Below are 15,660 nucleotides of genomic sequence, written 5' to 3' on the forward strand. Positions count from 1 at the left end.
ACACGTACACAAACACACACACACACACACACACACACACACACACACACACGCCCTGAGACAAACCAACAAACATCGACTCAACAAAAGTTAAGAAATCAACCAGATGGAAGAGTATAATTCAAAATTAGCTAAACTTAGTTAAATCCAGTGATAATAGGCATAGTTAAATAAAAATTGATAATAATAGTAATGTATACAGTGTTGAGCTGTTATGATAAGTAATAATTGGATATGAGAAGGGAAGGTTTGAAATATTTTTGGACTATATATAAAGATTATTATTATTAATAATAACAAGAACAAAATTAGACAGAGTTAAGTTTTAACTAATAGGGGGAAAATGTTATGATATAGGTTATAGTTAAATAAAGGATAATAATAATAAATTATATACATGGAGGATTAGAAAATTTTGGTATTAAATATTACGGATGTTTAGCTAAAACAGGATATGAGGATTTAATGTTAATGGGGGATTTTATAAATAAGTAAATGAAATGCCAGCATGTGGTTATGTATTAAATCTTGGTATATTTTAGGATGAAGGACATTTAAATAACTATAGTCAAATAAAAGTGGAGGCATGATGATGGCAATATAATAAATACTTGAGTTAAGATATTTGAATTAATACGAATTATATTTGATGACGGTGGAAGAGATGCACAAAAGCCTTTTGTAACCAGCTGATAACACTTTCTACAATACGTAAAGAAGGAAGATTTGTATGTTTGTTTTGGGGGGAAAAATTTACAAAAAAAAGAGAAAAGAAATCAACCAGATGAGATTTATGAACGCGGGGACACCGGACTGGAAAGCTTGAAGGCTGCTCAGGGCTGTTCCAGGCAACTAATTTGTTTACACAAAAGGGCCCTTCAATTTGTTGACAAAGAAATGCGTTCAGGGATAGAACGAAGGACAGAGCAACGGCACGTACCAATTCCATTAAGTCTCTCGACTTCCCAATTTCTTCAGGAATGGACACCAGCTTATTATTGCTGACAACCAAAACTTTCAGTGGCAGATCAAATAGGTATTTTGGCAACGTCGATAGGAGATTTCGGCTAGGGAAGAAAGGAAGGCATTGAGGGTTAATATCCGGCAGCTATGAATTGTTCATGTACTAAAAGACGCAGGAGCCATTAAAAGCACTTTGGAGAGGACTTGGTGTTCAGCGCTTCAGCTACAAAATCACAATACCCAAACGGCCTTCCCAGCGATGCGTTTCCTCTCGTGTGCAAACGCGGAAGCAGAATACTCAAACGTTTACAAAAGCTTTTGAATCAGGGGTTTAACAGGTCTTTGTAAACTCTTCCCACGTTTTTTTTCCCCCTCTCCTCCCTGAATATGAAAAGAAGGACCAGGGGAGACATGATAGCAGGGTTCCAATATCTCAGGGGTTGCCACAAAGAAGAGGGAGTCAAACTATCCTCCAAGGCACCGGAAGGCAGAACAAGAAGCAATGGGTGGAAACTAATCAAGGAGAGAAGCAACTTAGAACTGAGGAGAAATTCCCTGACAGTTAGAACAATGAATCAGTGGAACAACTTGCCTCCAGAAGTTATAAATGCTCCAACACTGGAAGCCTTTAAGAAGATGTTGGATAGCCATTGGTCTGAAACGGTATAGGGTTTCCTGCCTAGGCAGGGGGTTGGACTAGAAGACCTCCAAGGTCCCTTCCAACTCTGCTACTGTATTTGTAACATTTTCTCAGCTTCGCTTTGTCTCTGATCCTTTTTCCCTGCTTCCATTTCTCCTCCGCTGGTGCTAATGTGTCACCTTTGCCCGGCTGTTAAGATGTCCAGAGCCTGAGATGATCCCATGCGTTTCACTTTCTGCGCCTCCTTTGCAGCCCAAAGGAGGCACCGACTGCGCAGACTCTAAACCAGGGATGGCGAACCTCTTCTGCGCTGAGTGCCCAAATCGGAATGTGCCCGCATTTGCGTGTGCCAGGGCACTGGAAACGTGAAGACCAGCTGGCCACCATGCGTATGCCTGGTTTTTTTTGGCCTGTTTACGAGGTTGTTTTCAGAACGTTTTCCGTGCCATTTTCTGGGCTGTTTTGAGGCCATTTTTCGGGCTGTTTTGGGGGGCCAAAACTGGGCTGAAAAATAGTGTGAAAACAGCCTGAAAAACAGCCTGAAAAAGCCCCCAAAACTGCCTGTTTTCAGGCCGTTTTCTGGTTCTCTCGCGTCCTCAAACGCCAGCTGGCCGACGTACATGCGCGTGCTGGAAACCAGAAGCGTGGCACGACAAAACCGCGAAGCCCTTATCCGCGGAGACATAAGTGCGTCGCTAAAGCCGCGACGCCATCACTGCGCGTCATCACCGCCACGACAACAGCGCGGCAACAGAAGGGCGCTTTAAAATGGCGCCGCGGCAGAAAGCCAATTTCAATTAAGGTAAGGGTTAGGATTAGGTTTAGGGGTTTGTTTTAGGGTTAGGTTTAGGGTACTGAGTGCTTGGGAATGCACGGATTTGCCCTCCGCGATTATGTCATCGCGGTAGGGTCGCATTTTTCCTTAGCGCTTCGAACGGCGCGAATTAGTCTTCGCGCTTATGTCTCCACGGATAAGGGCTTCGCGGATTTGTGGTGGAACCAACCAGAAGAGCAGCTGGTCATGGTGCACTTGCCCACAAAGAGGGCTCTCTCTGCGTGCCACCTCTGCCATGCGTGCCACAGGTTCTTCATCACGGCTCTAAACCGAAAATGAAGCACAGGGGATGTGAGAGCAGGAGCCACAAAACGGAGCAAGATTCCTCCCACTAAGGGGAAGAGAAAAAACGTTGTTCTCTAGTTCTGTGGTCAGCTCAGTTGCTTTCCCACCAGAAGACCAGGAGGGTTTCTTGTCAGCGTTCACTCCACTCCCAGAAACCGAAACATAAAGAGACGACATTTGCATCTCCATACTGGGAAAGAGAGATAATCAGGAACCAAGGCAGAGAGAGACTCCCTTATACGTTGTTTACCTTTTGGCAATCCCTGGGCTGCAGGGAGCAGCGGTAAACGTTTTCGTACCAGGGGAAGGAAAAAAACGCGCCTACCTGATGTTGAGATATGTTAACATCTGCAGGTTTTTAATGGCTTCGGGGATAGATTTGATGCAGTTGTGATACAGGTTCAAGGTCTCGAGCGGCGCGAACTGCCACACATCTGGAGGGATTTCGGTAAATCTGTTCCTGGAAAGATCTGAGAAGGGAAAGGAGGAGGAGGTTGTTTCCAAGGCTCATCCTGAAGGAGGAGAGTAGATGAAGAAGAGGAGGAAGAGGAAGAGGAGGAGAAGACAAGGAGGGGGAGAAAGAAGAAGAGGAGGAGAAGGAGGAGAGGAGGAAGAGGAGGAGAAGGGGAGGAGGAGGAGGAGAAGAGGAGAAGAGAAGGAGGGGAGGAGAAAGAAGAAGAGGGGAGGAAGGGAGGAGAAAGAAGAAGAGGAGGAGGAGAGGAGAGAAGAGGAGGAGGAGGAAGAGAAGAGGAGAGGAAGAGGAAGAAGAGGAGGAGAAGAGGAAGAGAAGAGGAGGAGGAGGAGAAGAGAGGAAGGAGGGGAGGAGAAAGAAGGAGGAGGAGGAGAGGAGAAGGAGGGGAGGAGGAGGGGAGGGGAAAGAAGAAGAAGAGAAGAGGAGGAGAAAAAGAAGAGGAGGAGGAGAAGGAGAAGAGGAGGAGGAGAAGGAGAAGAGGAAGAGGAGGAAAAGAAGAGGAGGAGGAGGAGAAAGACGACAAGGACACCCAACTGGTCATCGTCAGTTGCACAGTTCTGCAGTTGATACGAGAGGCTAGAAGTTGGAAAGGGTTAAGTTCTGCCAGGATGCCAAACCCAACACGCAGGTAGAACTAGAAGCTCGCCAGGAGCTGCCCTTCTCCTAGGAGGAGACAAGTATTCACTACTGCCCACTGCTTTTCCTCAACAGCCCATTCCCCTCCAGTAGAAACTGGTCCAGTGGTGGGTTCCGGCGGTACGGCCCGGTCCAGCCATACCGGTAGTAGCCAGGAGCAGCTGATAGCGTACTGGTACGGTATCTCGCTTCGCCCACCTGCCCGCGTTCCATACCTGTCTTTAAAGCAACCGGGCCAATTGCGCACGCACGCAGTGTGCGGCGCCTGTGCCACCGCTTGACGAGCTGCTGGTTGCCGCAGGAGCGGTGCAGTGCGCGGGTGCAGCGCACATCCAGCGTGCGCACTAACGGACCACGGGCAGCGTACCGGCAGCGAAGGTAAGAAGAGCAACCCACCATTGAACTGGTCCCTCCTGGCCAGCCAAGGCCATCTCCCTCCTTCCAACGGAACGGAGCCCAACCACTTCGTTGGGCCCCTCCGTTTCTGCCCAGCCCCCTCCAGTTGAGTCGGGGGTCCTATTATCCTTTTGGAAATAAAACCTTTTGGACACGGTGTGCGCACGGATGGCCCCCAACAGACAAGAGGATGAAAAATCTGCTTGCCGCTGCAAATCTGGAGCCCCCTAAACCCAGCCCGTGAAATAGCCATTATTGTCTTTGGAAGACGTTGCATTTCTTTTCGAGCCTGCTGGCTTCGTAAACCCCCCACCACCACCCCCAAAAAACAAAGGTAAGAAGCAAGAAGCAGAGCCCGATGAATGCCAAGCGTTAGAGAGATACAAGGCGCAGCGCGCGGGCAATCTTCGCCTTCATCCCTTTGTGCCCTTTGTTGTCACAGACGCCGCAGACGGCGCAGAAAGCGGATTAATCCTTCCCAAAGTCGCCACTTCCTCTTCCTTGTCTGCAGGCCAATTTCATTCCGCCAAGGGGGGAGGGGGGAAGGGGAAAAGACTCAGATTCAGATTTAGTTTATTTGTATGCCGCCCTTCTCCGGGAGGGACTCAGGCCGGCGAACAACTCAGAAGGGGAAAGGGGATACAAACACAATACACGTAATTAAAATAAACAAGAATCACACAACCATACAAGTCGAGAGGGGAGGGGAACTCATCGACCCCAGGCCTGCCGGCACAGCCAGGTTTTGACGGCTTTCCGGAAGGCCTGGAGAGAGGTGAGGGTCCGAATCTCCGCGGGGAGTTCGTTCCAAAGGACTCCCCCCCCCCGTTTCATCTATGAGGAATCGGGGCCTTGTATGGCCTTAGAAATATATCTCTCTCTCTCTCTCTCTCTCACACACACACACAAACTTTACGCAATAAAAATACCCTTTGGCAAGCCTCCTATTGAAATACTGTCCTATTTGGTTACGTTACACACTTGTGAGATATTTCGGTGGGAAAGGTTTATTGGGCCACGCTTGATTCTACCTGCTCTAGTTGGAATAGTTTCTTTTCTTTTCCAATAAACTTTTATTTTAAACACATAAGCACATCAACAGAAACAAACACATAGCTTAAAGACAACATAGGAACAATAAGTTCCGTCGTATATCATACAGCAGTTCCGAATCGGTTTCTTTGCAGTTAGTGTTTTCCCTACTATACATTTCTATCTTGCGTTCATAATCTCCTTGTTCGTTATCCGTTTTTATGTACAATTCTACATTTATTTATACTTAAAGCTACTTATGACCAAATGTTATTTACCTATATTATGCTAATGTTTTGACTGTATTAATGTCAGACCTAAGTATTTTAAAATGCTGCGCATAATAAGGTTGCCCTCCAATGGTGCCAGGAAGAAGACCACATCTGGAGACAGACTTGAATGCCCACACCATCAAAGGACCAGGATAGTCTCCGGTGAGGGTGTTCGAAGGCTGGCAGTTTCATGGAGAGAACAGGGCAGCTGCAGGGACCCAGCACAGGCTCCTGCGGGACTCAAACACAGTTTGATGTGTGGGCCAAGTGGCTTCCTTCCACGGTTGGGTTCCTCCCATCGCTGGGGAGGAAGGGGGGGGGGCGCTGTATCCGTGACCCGTCAAAACCGCGGTCCACTAAAGCGCGCCCGATTAAAGCGCGTACCTGACGTCATCAGCAGCGCGACGAAAAAAAATAAAATAAATTAAATTAAAATTAAAATTAAATTAAAGCAAGCCGATTCACATAAAGGTAAGGGTTAGGTTTAGGATTAGGGTTAGGTTAAGGGTTAGGGTTACGTTAAGCGTTAGGGTTAGGATTAGGTTAAGGGTTAGTGTTAGGTTTAGCGTTAGGTTAAGGGTTAGGTTTAGCGTTAGGTTAAGGGTTAGCGTTAGGTTTAGCATTAAGGGTTAGGTTAAGGGTTAGGTTTGTGGGGGTTAGGGTAAGGTTTTCGCTTTAATTTTAAATTTACCGCTCACAGCGCGATGTTTTCGTCGCACTGTGATGACGTCACGTACGGGCTTTCATCGAGCGCGCTTTAGTCTACCGCGGTTTTGTGGTGGAACCGCTGTATCTACTCAACTGCATGCAACTGTTGTTGAGGACCCTTGAGTGGCTAGGAACAAAAAAAAATTGGAGAAGAGGAAAACTTAGCAGAGGAAAAAGGGGTTGCTAAGTTCACCCACCTAGTCAAACCTTCTCCTCTTAAGAGCTTTCTAGTGCATGCAGAATAAGAGGCAGAACGCCCCTGAACCAAACAGAGCAATTCTGCATTTTCCCACTTGAAGGAGATCTGGGAGAATTCTTCAGGGATTGAAGGTTGGTTGCGCTGCTCCTCCAGCTGGGCCTCTTCCCACAATTCTCAAAAAATATTGCAGGTTAAAAGCAGAAGTCCCTGGGAAAACATATTCCTTAATTCTCGAAATCCTGCGTATTATTGTTACCGAGGTAATAGCCAAGGGGTCAGGGGGACAAAAATCTAGACTTGAGCGGACCCCAAGAATAAATGCCCAGAGTATCTTGGTGCTGCTATCAAAAGATCAACCGGATCTTTCACTCGAGATCCACAAGGTCGGCAAACCTTTAGCAGGTATTACTCTGCATTTCTCACTAGAGAGAGACAGCCTTCGGGTTTCTGCCTGTATCTGAATATGTCTTTTGTCAGGCTGAAGGCTTAGTTAGCTTGATCGAGTTTTCATTCAACCAACTAAGTTCGGATTTATTCCTCTGCACGGCGCCCATCCGATAGGGCACCCGGATCAGAATCAGAGACCTGTTTAATCTCAGTACTTCTGCAGCGATGAGCGAAAAGAAATAAAAAATAAACCACCAGCGTTAATATAATTTAGGTGCAAACGTTTAATGGGAGAAAAAGAAAAAGGGTATTGCACATTTTTAGCACAATACCACGTGCGGGTAAATTCAGAAGTCACAGAAGTTCAGAAGTAACTTATAAAGCCCTTCATGGTATTGGATCTGGGTATTTGAGAGACCGCCTGCTGCCAATTACCTCCCACAGACCCATTAGATCTCACAGGGTTGGCCTCCTCTGGGTGCCATTTACCAACCAATGCCACCTGGCTATTACCCGTGGGAGGGCCTTCTCTGTGGCAGCTCTGGAACGAACTCCCCGCAGGGATTCGGACCCTCACCTCTCTCCAGGCCTTCCGAAAAGCCGTCAAAACCTGGCTTTGCCGGCAGGCCTGGGGGTGATGAGTTCCCTCCCCTCTCGACATATACGGTTGTGCGACTGTTGTCTACTTTTACTATTTGTATTTTGTCTTTTATGTTCCCCTTTTTTCCCCCCTTGAATTGTTCGCCGTCCTGAGTCCTCCCGGAGAAGGGCGGCATACAAATAATAAAATACAAATACAAATACAATACAATACACGGATTCAGTTGGATTCCTTCATCATAAGGGTGTGTCAAATTGCAAATCACATGCAAAATCGGTTGGGAGGTTCTATTTAATACGGGCAGGGCTGGTTTCTGAAAAAATAATATGCACATTACCGATGGTTATCAGGAAAGGAAGAGCTGGGCTCTTTCTCCGTTGCGTTGCAAGGCTGACATGCCACTCGCAGCAATCTCTGCAATCCAACTTCCAAGCATTAGTGACACCGATATTAATCTTGGTTAAGCAGCCGGATAAAAGCTGCTTAGTGGGAAGCAGCCACCATAGATTAGGGTTAGGCAGGATGAATTTTGATCAGTTGTGCCTTCTCCCAATCGGGACTTGGGTTCGGCTGCCAATCAGCCTTCCCACGGAAGAGATGTTTGTGGCTGAACAACACGAAAAAGAACAGCCCACTTTCGACTGCAGTTGAATTAATAGTGCCAAAGTTACAAAGAGGGCAGTTTCACTGGCAGTCCAGGATGCCAGCCCTCCCCAAGTCACCTAGAGCTGCCCTCAATTTCTCTTTCAAACGCAGACCTTCGGGCCCTGCCTCCTCTCCCCAGGAGAGATGGAGACCTCTCCATCGACATTCACCCGCAAAGTTCGTGAGCCCCGGAGGCCGTTATCTTTCCATCCTTAAAGCGCGCAAAGAGAAGGGACGCAGGGTGCCTGCTCCCCACTTTGCTCCTTTCCCCGAAAAGCCACCCCTCGCCCTTTGACTAAACCCCACAGCTCTGCCACCACCTTCCTAATGCAACCTGGCATGCTGGCAAGCAACGCGTTATAATCCCAGAGGCGACCTCTTCGCTGCGGGAAGAAACGGGGAGGAAGCGTAATTCTGCACTTTCCCACATCGCCAGCGCATGTTCCTCCACATCAGGCCTTCAAGCGGAGGCTGGGAACACCGAGGGCAAGCACCAGTGAATGGCAGTTTTTGTCATGCTACTTAAAAGTAACATTTTTGGTCAACGCACACTGTTTCTTCCGGTTCTACCACAAAACCGCGGACGACAAAATCCCGGTCGACGAAAGCGCGTATGTGACGTCATCACAGCGCGACGAAAAAGATCGAAAAATGTAAAAATAAAGCTAAAACCTTCCCCTAACCCCCCCAAACCTAACCCTAAACCTAACCCTAAACCTAACCCTAAACCTAACCCTTAACGTAACGAAAAACCTAACGCTAACCCTTAACCTAACGCTAAACGTAACGCTAACGCTCTAACCCTAACCCTTAACCTAACCCTAACCCTAACCCTTACCTTTATGTGAATCGGCTTGCTGTAATTTAATTTTTATTTCAATTTTTCGATCTTTTTCGTCGCGTTGTGATGACGTCACATACGCGATTTCGTCGACCGCGCTTTTGTGGAACGCGCTTTTGACGGGTCACGGTTTCTTCCTTCGGATCTCTCAAATTTGCCCACCCGGAGCAAAGAGGCAGATGCCGTTTCCCAAACCTGACGTTTTAATTACAGAGAATAATTGTTGTTGGGGATGCAGATCATGCTGGAGAGTTTCTGGAGTGTGAAAGGAGCTTAAAGCAGCTAAATTACAGCTCGGCGCATTAAGTTCAAGGTTGCTTCTGTCTCTTTTGAGGAAACGGAAGGCAGGCTGGATTTTCCCTATGGCTCAACTGAAGCCTCCCATTGTCACTTAAACACAAAGGGAGGAGAAAAACGTTTTTAATCCGTATCGAGAGGAGAAGCTATGCTAACTCTGAGAAAAAAACAAATAATCTTGTCTCTCTCTGTGTGTCTGTTATGTTTTCACCATGTGAAGCTGAATGTATATATATCCATTCATTGATAGAGAGGAATCTCTTTCCTGCTCGCTAAGGTTTAAAGGCAGGATCCGATTTTTGGCGTGTCTAGGCCAAGAATCCCTGGACAAACTCTCAAGAAAACCTAGAGAAGCTTCTCTATTTCTTGCCTGTAAAAAAAAGCAAGTGGGGAGAAGGTGCCCCAATTCTTCTTGGCTCCATCATTGTCCTGAGCTACAATCTCGGCTTACTGTCATCTGTGAAAAAGCTTGAAGGATTATGCAAAAGGAGGATACGGTACACAGGCAGCAAGTGCAGATTATGGCCCGAAGTCTCCCTAACGCAGGGATGTCCAAACTTGGGAACTTTTAAGACTTGTGGACTTCAACTCCCAGAATTCCCCAGCCAGCTATGCTTAAGTCTTAAAAGTTCCCAAGCTATACTGGCTGGGGAATTCTGGGAGTTGACGTCCACAAGTCTTAAAGTTCCCGAGCTTTGCTGACTGGGGAATTCTGGGAATTGAAGTCCACAAGTCTTAAAGTTCCCGAGCTATGCTGGCTGGGGAATTCTGGGAGTTGAAGTCCACAAGCCTTAAAGTTCCCGAGCTATGCTGGCTGGGGAATTCTGGGAGTTGAAGTCCACAAGTCTTAAAGTTCCCGAGCTATGCTGGCTGGGGAATTCTGGGAGTTGAAGTCCACAAGTCTTAAAGTTCCCAAGCTATGCTGGCTGAGGAATTCTGGGAGTTGAAGTCCACGAGTCTCGTCCTGGAGATCAAACCCCTTGGACCCCCCAGGGCTCCTTGCAAGGCTTTCGCCCACCTCCCCTGTGACATCTTTGGCGGCCTCCCTTGGACCAATCCAGAGAGGCACCCTTCTGCAGAAAGCCAGCCTGATTAGGAGCCTTAAACCAGGGGCTTCTACCCTCCGTCGCCATGTGATTGACATGCACCTCTGATCCGAGACACTAGCTCTTCTCCACATGCTTGCATGCCATTACAGATCACATTCCCGAGGACTCCGTTGGGGTTAAATCCACAGCGTAAAGCATTTCTTTTAACGTTTTCTTCGGACGTCCTTCTACCAATCTTTGGGGAGACTCCTTGCAAAGCTGACGTTTTGACAGCCCCATCCAAGTGTCCCTGGCCTGGGCAGCTAAGGCAACAGTGTTATGACGGCTGGTTTAACGACGTGCACGTTCAGCGCGGGTCCCTCTGCACGGAGGAAGAAGGCGCCAGGACTCCCAGCCATGCCACTGCCCTAGAAGGCCCAGAGATCTGCTTGAGAGCCACTCGCCTGGCGCAGGGCTCCCCCCGGATTGGCAGGCCGCCCACCGCCCGAGTTTTACATCCAAAGCAGGCAGCTCCATCGCTCAACTCTAGCTTCGTCCCAGCCAGCGAGCCTCTCTCTCTCTCTCTCTAACCGCCGGCAGGGCCTCTGCGTTGCTCTCTGGGCCTTGAGGGGGGGGGGGGGGAGAAACACTGCCCGCAACATTCAATTTCGCCTCTCTGTAATTATCAGCCTTCCGAGTCCTTTCAAAAGCAGGAGGCTCCAGGAAGCCACAGTCTATTCCTGTAGAACAAATGAACACATGGGAAAGGAACCGCTCCCTTCAACGATAAATCCACCGGCATAAATAAATGGCAGCTCTTGGCTTGCTTCCCCCCACCCGCCCCCCATTCTGCTGGATAACGGCCTTTAAGATTTGGTCTTCAGAAGGAAAAACACACATTTCAGCAATGCCTTGGATGAGTTCTTCTTGGGACGGATGCCCCAGGCAAGCCTTTCTCAGCACTTATTCCTAGGAGGCGTATCGTCCACCTTCCCTGTCTGACAGAAGCCTCAAGGGGAGCAAAATAACAAACTTTTCAAAGAGACACTTCAGTAATAAAGTCCTTATTAATTCAGACGACTGTGCCAAAGAAGTCACTTGCTGGCACTTTTATTTTTGGAAGAAGGTTTAAGATTAGAAATGGACTGGGAAACCAAGGAAGCACGCTTCAAAGCTTGGCCACAGAACGGAAACTCGTCTATGTGTCATCCAAGCTTCTCGGCTTATTATTAACGATCTCTTAGGTTTACAGATAGAAGAATTTTGAAAATAGATTTTACTTCGAGCTAAGCAAGGCCCGATAATACACGGTTTTAGGCCAAATCTGATCCATGGGGGCTTCAGGGATAGTTAAGGGCCTTAACTTGACTTAGTTCGTCAAGATGAGACGGGCTACAGTTCTTAGCCAGTAAGCAAACTTTACCAGTAAGGATGCAAACCATCATCTAATTCAGCGTCTCTCTCAACCTTGGCTGTTCCAAGCAACCTGGACTTCAACTCCCAGCATTCCAGCCAGCCAGGAATTCTGGGAGCTGAAGTCCAAACAGTTTCAAGTTGCCAAGGTTGAGCAATCTAATTTTTCACCCGACACAGTCAGGTTTTCCAGAGCAAAAAAAATTTTGTGACGTAAATGCAGAACAACTTAGGACTGAGAGTACCAAGCTCTCCAAGATGCTCTTGAGGGAGGGAAAAACAAGAGGATAGATTGGATGTAAGTTACGTCTCTGAAGGATACCAGGTCCAGCTTCGGTACAACTCCTGAGGCTCGCATGGCATAACTAAGTCAAGGCAAAGATGCAGATTTGCGTCGCCTTCAGTTTCTCAACCTTCTCTCTCTCTCTTTCCCAATGGCTCCATCGCAATCCTCCTCCGCAGCCAATCTGCACCCAGCCATAATATCCGTCTCTATTAGAGGAAATTGCCACTGATGGAGCCTCCTCCATCTTCGGACTAATCTGTTATTATCCACTCTAATGATCCAGGCTGCTGCGCCCCCCACCCCCAATTCCCTTCTGCTTAAGCTCTTCTCCTCTGCATCCCCCCCTCCCTTGTACCCCAAACTGCCCCAAGCGTTTCTACCTGCAGCCCACCACCTCGGGCATAACTTTCTATCTCCTGCCCATAACCCGGGCGTGTGCTCCCACCCCAGCCCTCTCTTCACACCAGCCAGGAGAGTGAAATCTCCCTCACCCCATTATTCTTCCAGTGTCCCACCCCTCATTCTTGCACACCCCATGGCCACCTGCCCTGCACACCCGCCTGGGACCCCCCCCCCAAATGATGCCAGTCCTGGGGGCATCCCAATGCAACTTTGGTTAGGGAATACCTTATTACCTGTTATGGGGGGGCTGTCTTGCCCCCCCCCTCTTACAGACTCTGGCCCCTTCCCCACCTCCATCCATGCAACCCGCCCTCACCGAACCCCTCCTCCCCAGATGCTGATATGCACCCCGGAAGTCAACAAATGCTGCAACACAAGAGCCCCCCCCCAGCCTCCCCCGGAACCCCCTCCTCCCCAGACGCTGATATGCACCCCGGAAGTCAACAACTACTGCAACACAAGAGCCCCCCCCCCCAGCCTCCCCCCCCAGTTAAAGAGTGCAGGAACATAGCCTATACACCCAGGCAGGGCATGATGGGGCCTAGTGAGGGTGCTGGTAGAGAATTGGGCAATAAAAAGGATGATGGGCCTGGGGCAGCCGGGGGGGGGGGGGAGGAAGAAAGGGGGGGCTTTGGTTGAGGGGATCTGCAAAGCAGGACATGGGCTGAGATTGGAGATGGGCAGGATAGTCACTGGGTGGGGATGATGGGACGAGGCCAACTAGGGAGGATATGTCCGGGTGTAGGTGGGGGATGATGGGCCTGGGGACAGCCCTTCAGAGGGGGAGCAGAAAGTGGGCCTGGGGTGGATGGCATCTGCAGGGCAGGACACACACTCAGGCTGGGGATGATGGGACCTGGGGATGAGAACAAGGGCGGAGACAGGGAGGATAGGTCTGGGTGTAGGCGGGGAGGATGGACCTGGGGACAGCCCTTGGAGGGGGCATAAAGGGGGGGGGCTGATGGGATCTGCAGGGCAGAACATGGGCTAAGGTTGGGGGTGGGCAGGCAAGTCACTGGGCGGGGATGATGGGACCTGGGGACGAGACCAAGGGCTGTCAGGGAGGATATGTCCAGGTTCAGGTGGGGATGATGGGCCTGGGGGCAGCCCTTCTGCAGGGGGTGATGGAGAAAGGGGGGTTGGGGCTGATGGGATCTGCGGGGCAGGATATGGGCTGAGGCTGGACAGGCTAGCCACTGGGCGGGGATGATGGGATCTTTGGACGAGGCCAAGGGCTGAGACAGGGAGGACAGATCCGGGTTCAGGCGGGGATGATGGGCCTGGGGGCAGCCCTTCTGGAGGTGGGGGGAGAGAAAGGGGGCTGGGGCTGATTGGATCTGCGGGCACATCTTGTGCTGCCGCTGGGGATGATGAGACCTGGGGATGATGAGACCTGGGGATGATGGGACCTGGGGACGAAGCCAAGGGCTCAGATCAGGGAGGATATGTCCGGGTTCAGGCGGGGATGATGGGCCTGGGGGCAGCCCTTCTGGAGTGGGGGGAAAGAAAGGGGGGCTGGGGCTGATGGGATCTGCGGGGCAGGACTTGCGCTGCCGCTGGGGATGATGGGACCTGGGGATGATGGGACCTGGGGACAAGGCCAAGGGCTCAGATCAGGGAGGATATGTCCGGGTTCAGGCGGGGATGATGGGCCTGGGGGCAGCCCTTCTGGAGTGGGGGGAAAGAAAGGGGGGCTGGGGCTGATGGGATCTGCGGGGCAGGGCTTGCGCTGCCGCTGGGGATGATGGGACCTGGGGACGAGGCCAAGGGCTCAGAGGAGACCCCGGTGGGTCCTGGGGGAGGGGAGGGGCGCCGCGCACCATGGGCCCCGCTCGCTCACCGGCCTGCGTGGTGTCGCTGAGGTCGTAGGCGGCGGCGGCCGAGAACTCGCGCAGCTTCCTGCCGCTGAGACAGAGGAGGCCGCAGCTGCCCGCCTCCTCCAGCGTCTTCTCCAGGCTGCGGCCGGGCGAGGGGGCGGCGGCGGAGGCGGAGGAGGCGGCGGCGGCGGCGGAGGCCCCGCTGGAGAGAGCCCCGCCGCCGCCGCCCCAGGCCGGGTAGGGCAGCGTCAGGTGCGGCGGCAGCAGCCCCGGGAAGGCCGGCGGGGGCTCGGCGCAGGGCGGGGGGGGCGGAGGGGGCGCGGGGGGCGGCGGGGGGGGAGGGGGCGCGGGGGGCGGCAGCGACGAGGACGACGAGCCGCCCCCGACACCCCCTCCTGCTCCCCCGCCGCCTCCTCCGCCGCCGCCGCCTCCTTCGCTGCTGGCCGCAGGACCGCCGCCTTGACCGGCCGCCATCGCCGCCGCCGCCCCGCCACAATGCTCGCGGCGGCCGCCTTTGCGCAGGCGCGGCGGCGGCGGCGGCAGCAGCGGCGGCGGGGCGCGGCCCGTGCGCAGGCGCGCGCCCAGGAGGCGGGGCTGGGCGGCGGCGGCGGGGAGGGGCCCGTGGGCGGGGTTTTGGCTATCGCGACTTGCGCTGGAAGTTCCTTGGATTCGTCCAAAGCGTTTGTTGCATTTATACGCCGCTTCTTGGGCGCGCCGCGGTTTCCTCTCGCTCCTTTCCTCTAATACAGGGATTGACTCGGAAGGAGGAATTGTGGAAACGCCTTTAGGGCAGTGGTCTGCCAACTTGGGAACTTTTAAGACTTGTGGACTTCAACTCCCAGAATTCTCCAGCCAGCTATGCTGGCTGGAGAATTCTGGGAGTTGAAGTCCACAAGTCTTAAAAGTTCCCAAGTTGGAAGACCAACATCCGCCGCCCCCTCCCCGGCTGTCAAAATTCTGGTGGGGAGGGGGGCGCGTAATTTAAAGTCCGGTGAAATGTCCCGAAGATGCTTTCCCGCCCCCAAGTGGCAACTGGAGTTTTTCTTTGAAGTCGTTTTGCTTCTCCTCCCAAGAAGCTTCTTCCGTTCTTTACAACGTCAGAAGTGAAGAAGCTTCTTGGAGGAGAAGCGAAAGGTCTTCAAATTAAAAAAAAAATCCAGTTTGCCTCGTAAAAAAAATATAAAGCCCCTTTGGGACTGCAGTATAGGAGCACCCACAATAGCAATAGCAATAGCAATAGCAATAGCAGTTAGACTTATATACCACTTCATAGGGCTTTCAGCCCTCTCTAAGCGGTTTACAGAGTCAGCATATCGCCCCCAACAACAATCCGGGTCCTCATTTTACCCACCTCGGAAGGATGGAAGGCTGAGTCAACCTTGAGCCGGTGAGATTAGAACTGCAGAAATGCAGATAACAGTCAGCTGAAGTGGCCGGCAGTACTGCACCCTAACCACTGCGCCACCTCGGCTCTTATAAAGGAAGCATTGGCAAGGGAATAGGTG

The 15,660-nt window shown here is 51.1% G+C and overlaps 1 protein-coding gene across 4 annotated transcripts in view; it reads right to left on the reverse strand.

The window, feature by feature from the left end:
• The window catches only part of LRCH2 (leucine rich repeats and calponin homology domain containing 2), a 41,438-nt gene extending 27,001 nt beyond the window's left edge, over positions 1-14,437 (reverse strand). The window contains exons 1-3 of one of the 4 annotated variants that reach the window (XM_087728388.1): positions 14,179-14,437; positions 3,049-3,193; positions 941-1,067 (exon numbers count right to left, since the gene is read on the reverse strand). In XM_087728388.1, the coding sequence (XP_087584514.1) occupies positions 941-1,067; positions 3,049-3,071 (150 nt within the window). In that variant the 5' untranslated portion in view covers positions 3,072-3,193; positions 14,179-14,437. The remainder of the gene's footprint in view (positions 1-940; positions 1,068-3,048; positions 3,194-14,178) is intronic. The other 3 variants (XM_087728387.1, XM_087728390.1, XM_087728389.1) reach the window with 3 other exon arrangements.
• Between the last annotated feature and the right edge of the window lie 1,223 nt (positions 14,438-15,660).

The sequence above is a fragment of the Thamnophis sirtalis genome, unplaced genomic scaffold, assembly GCF_051295495.1.
Source record: "Thamnophis sirtalis isolate CommonGarterSnake01/CBP01778 unplaced genomic scaffold, rThaSir2_p1.2 scaffold_13, whole genome shotgun sequence".
Classification (NCBI taxonomy): Eukaryota; Metazoa; Chordata; class Lepidosauria; order Squamata; family Natricidae; genus Thamnophis; species Thamnophis sirtalis.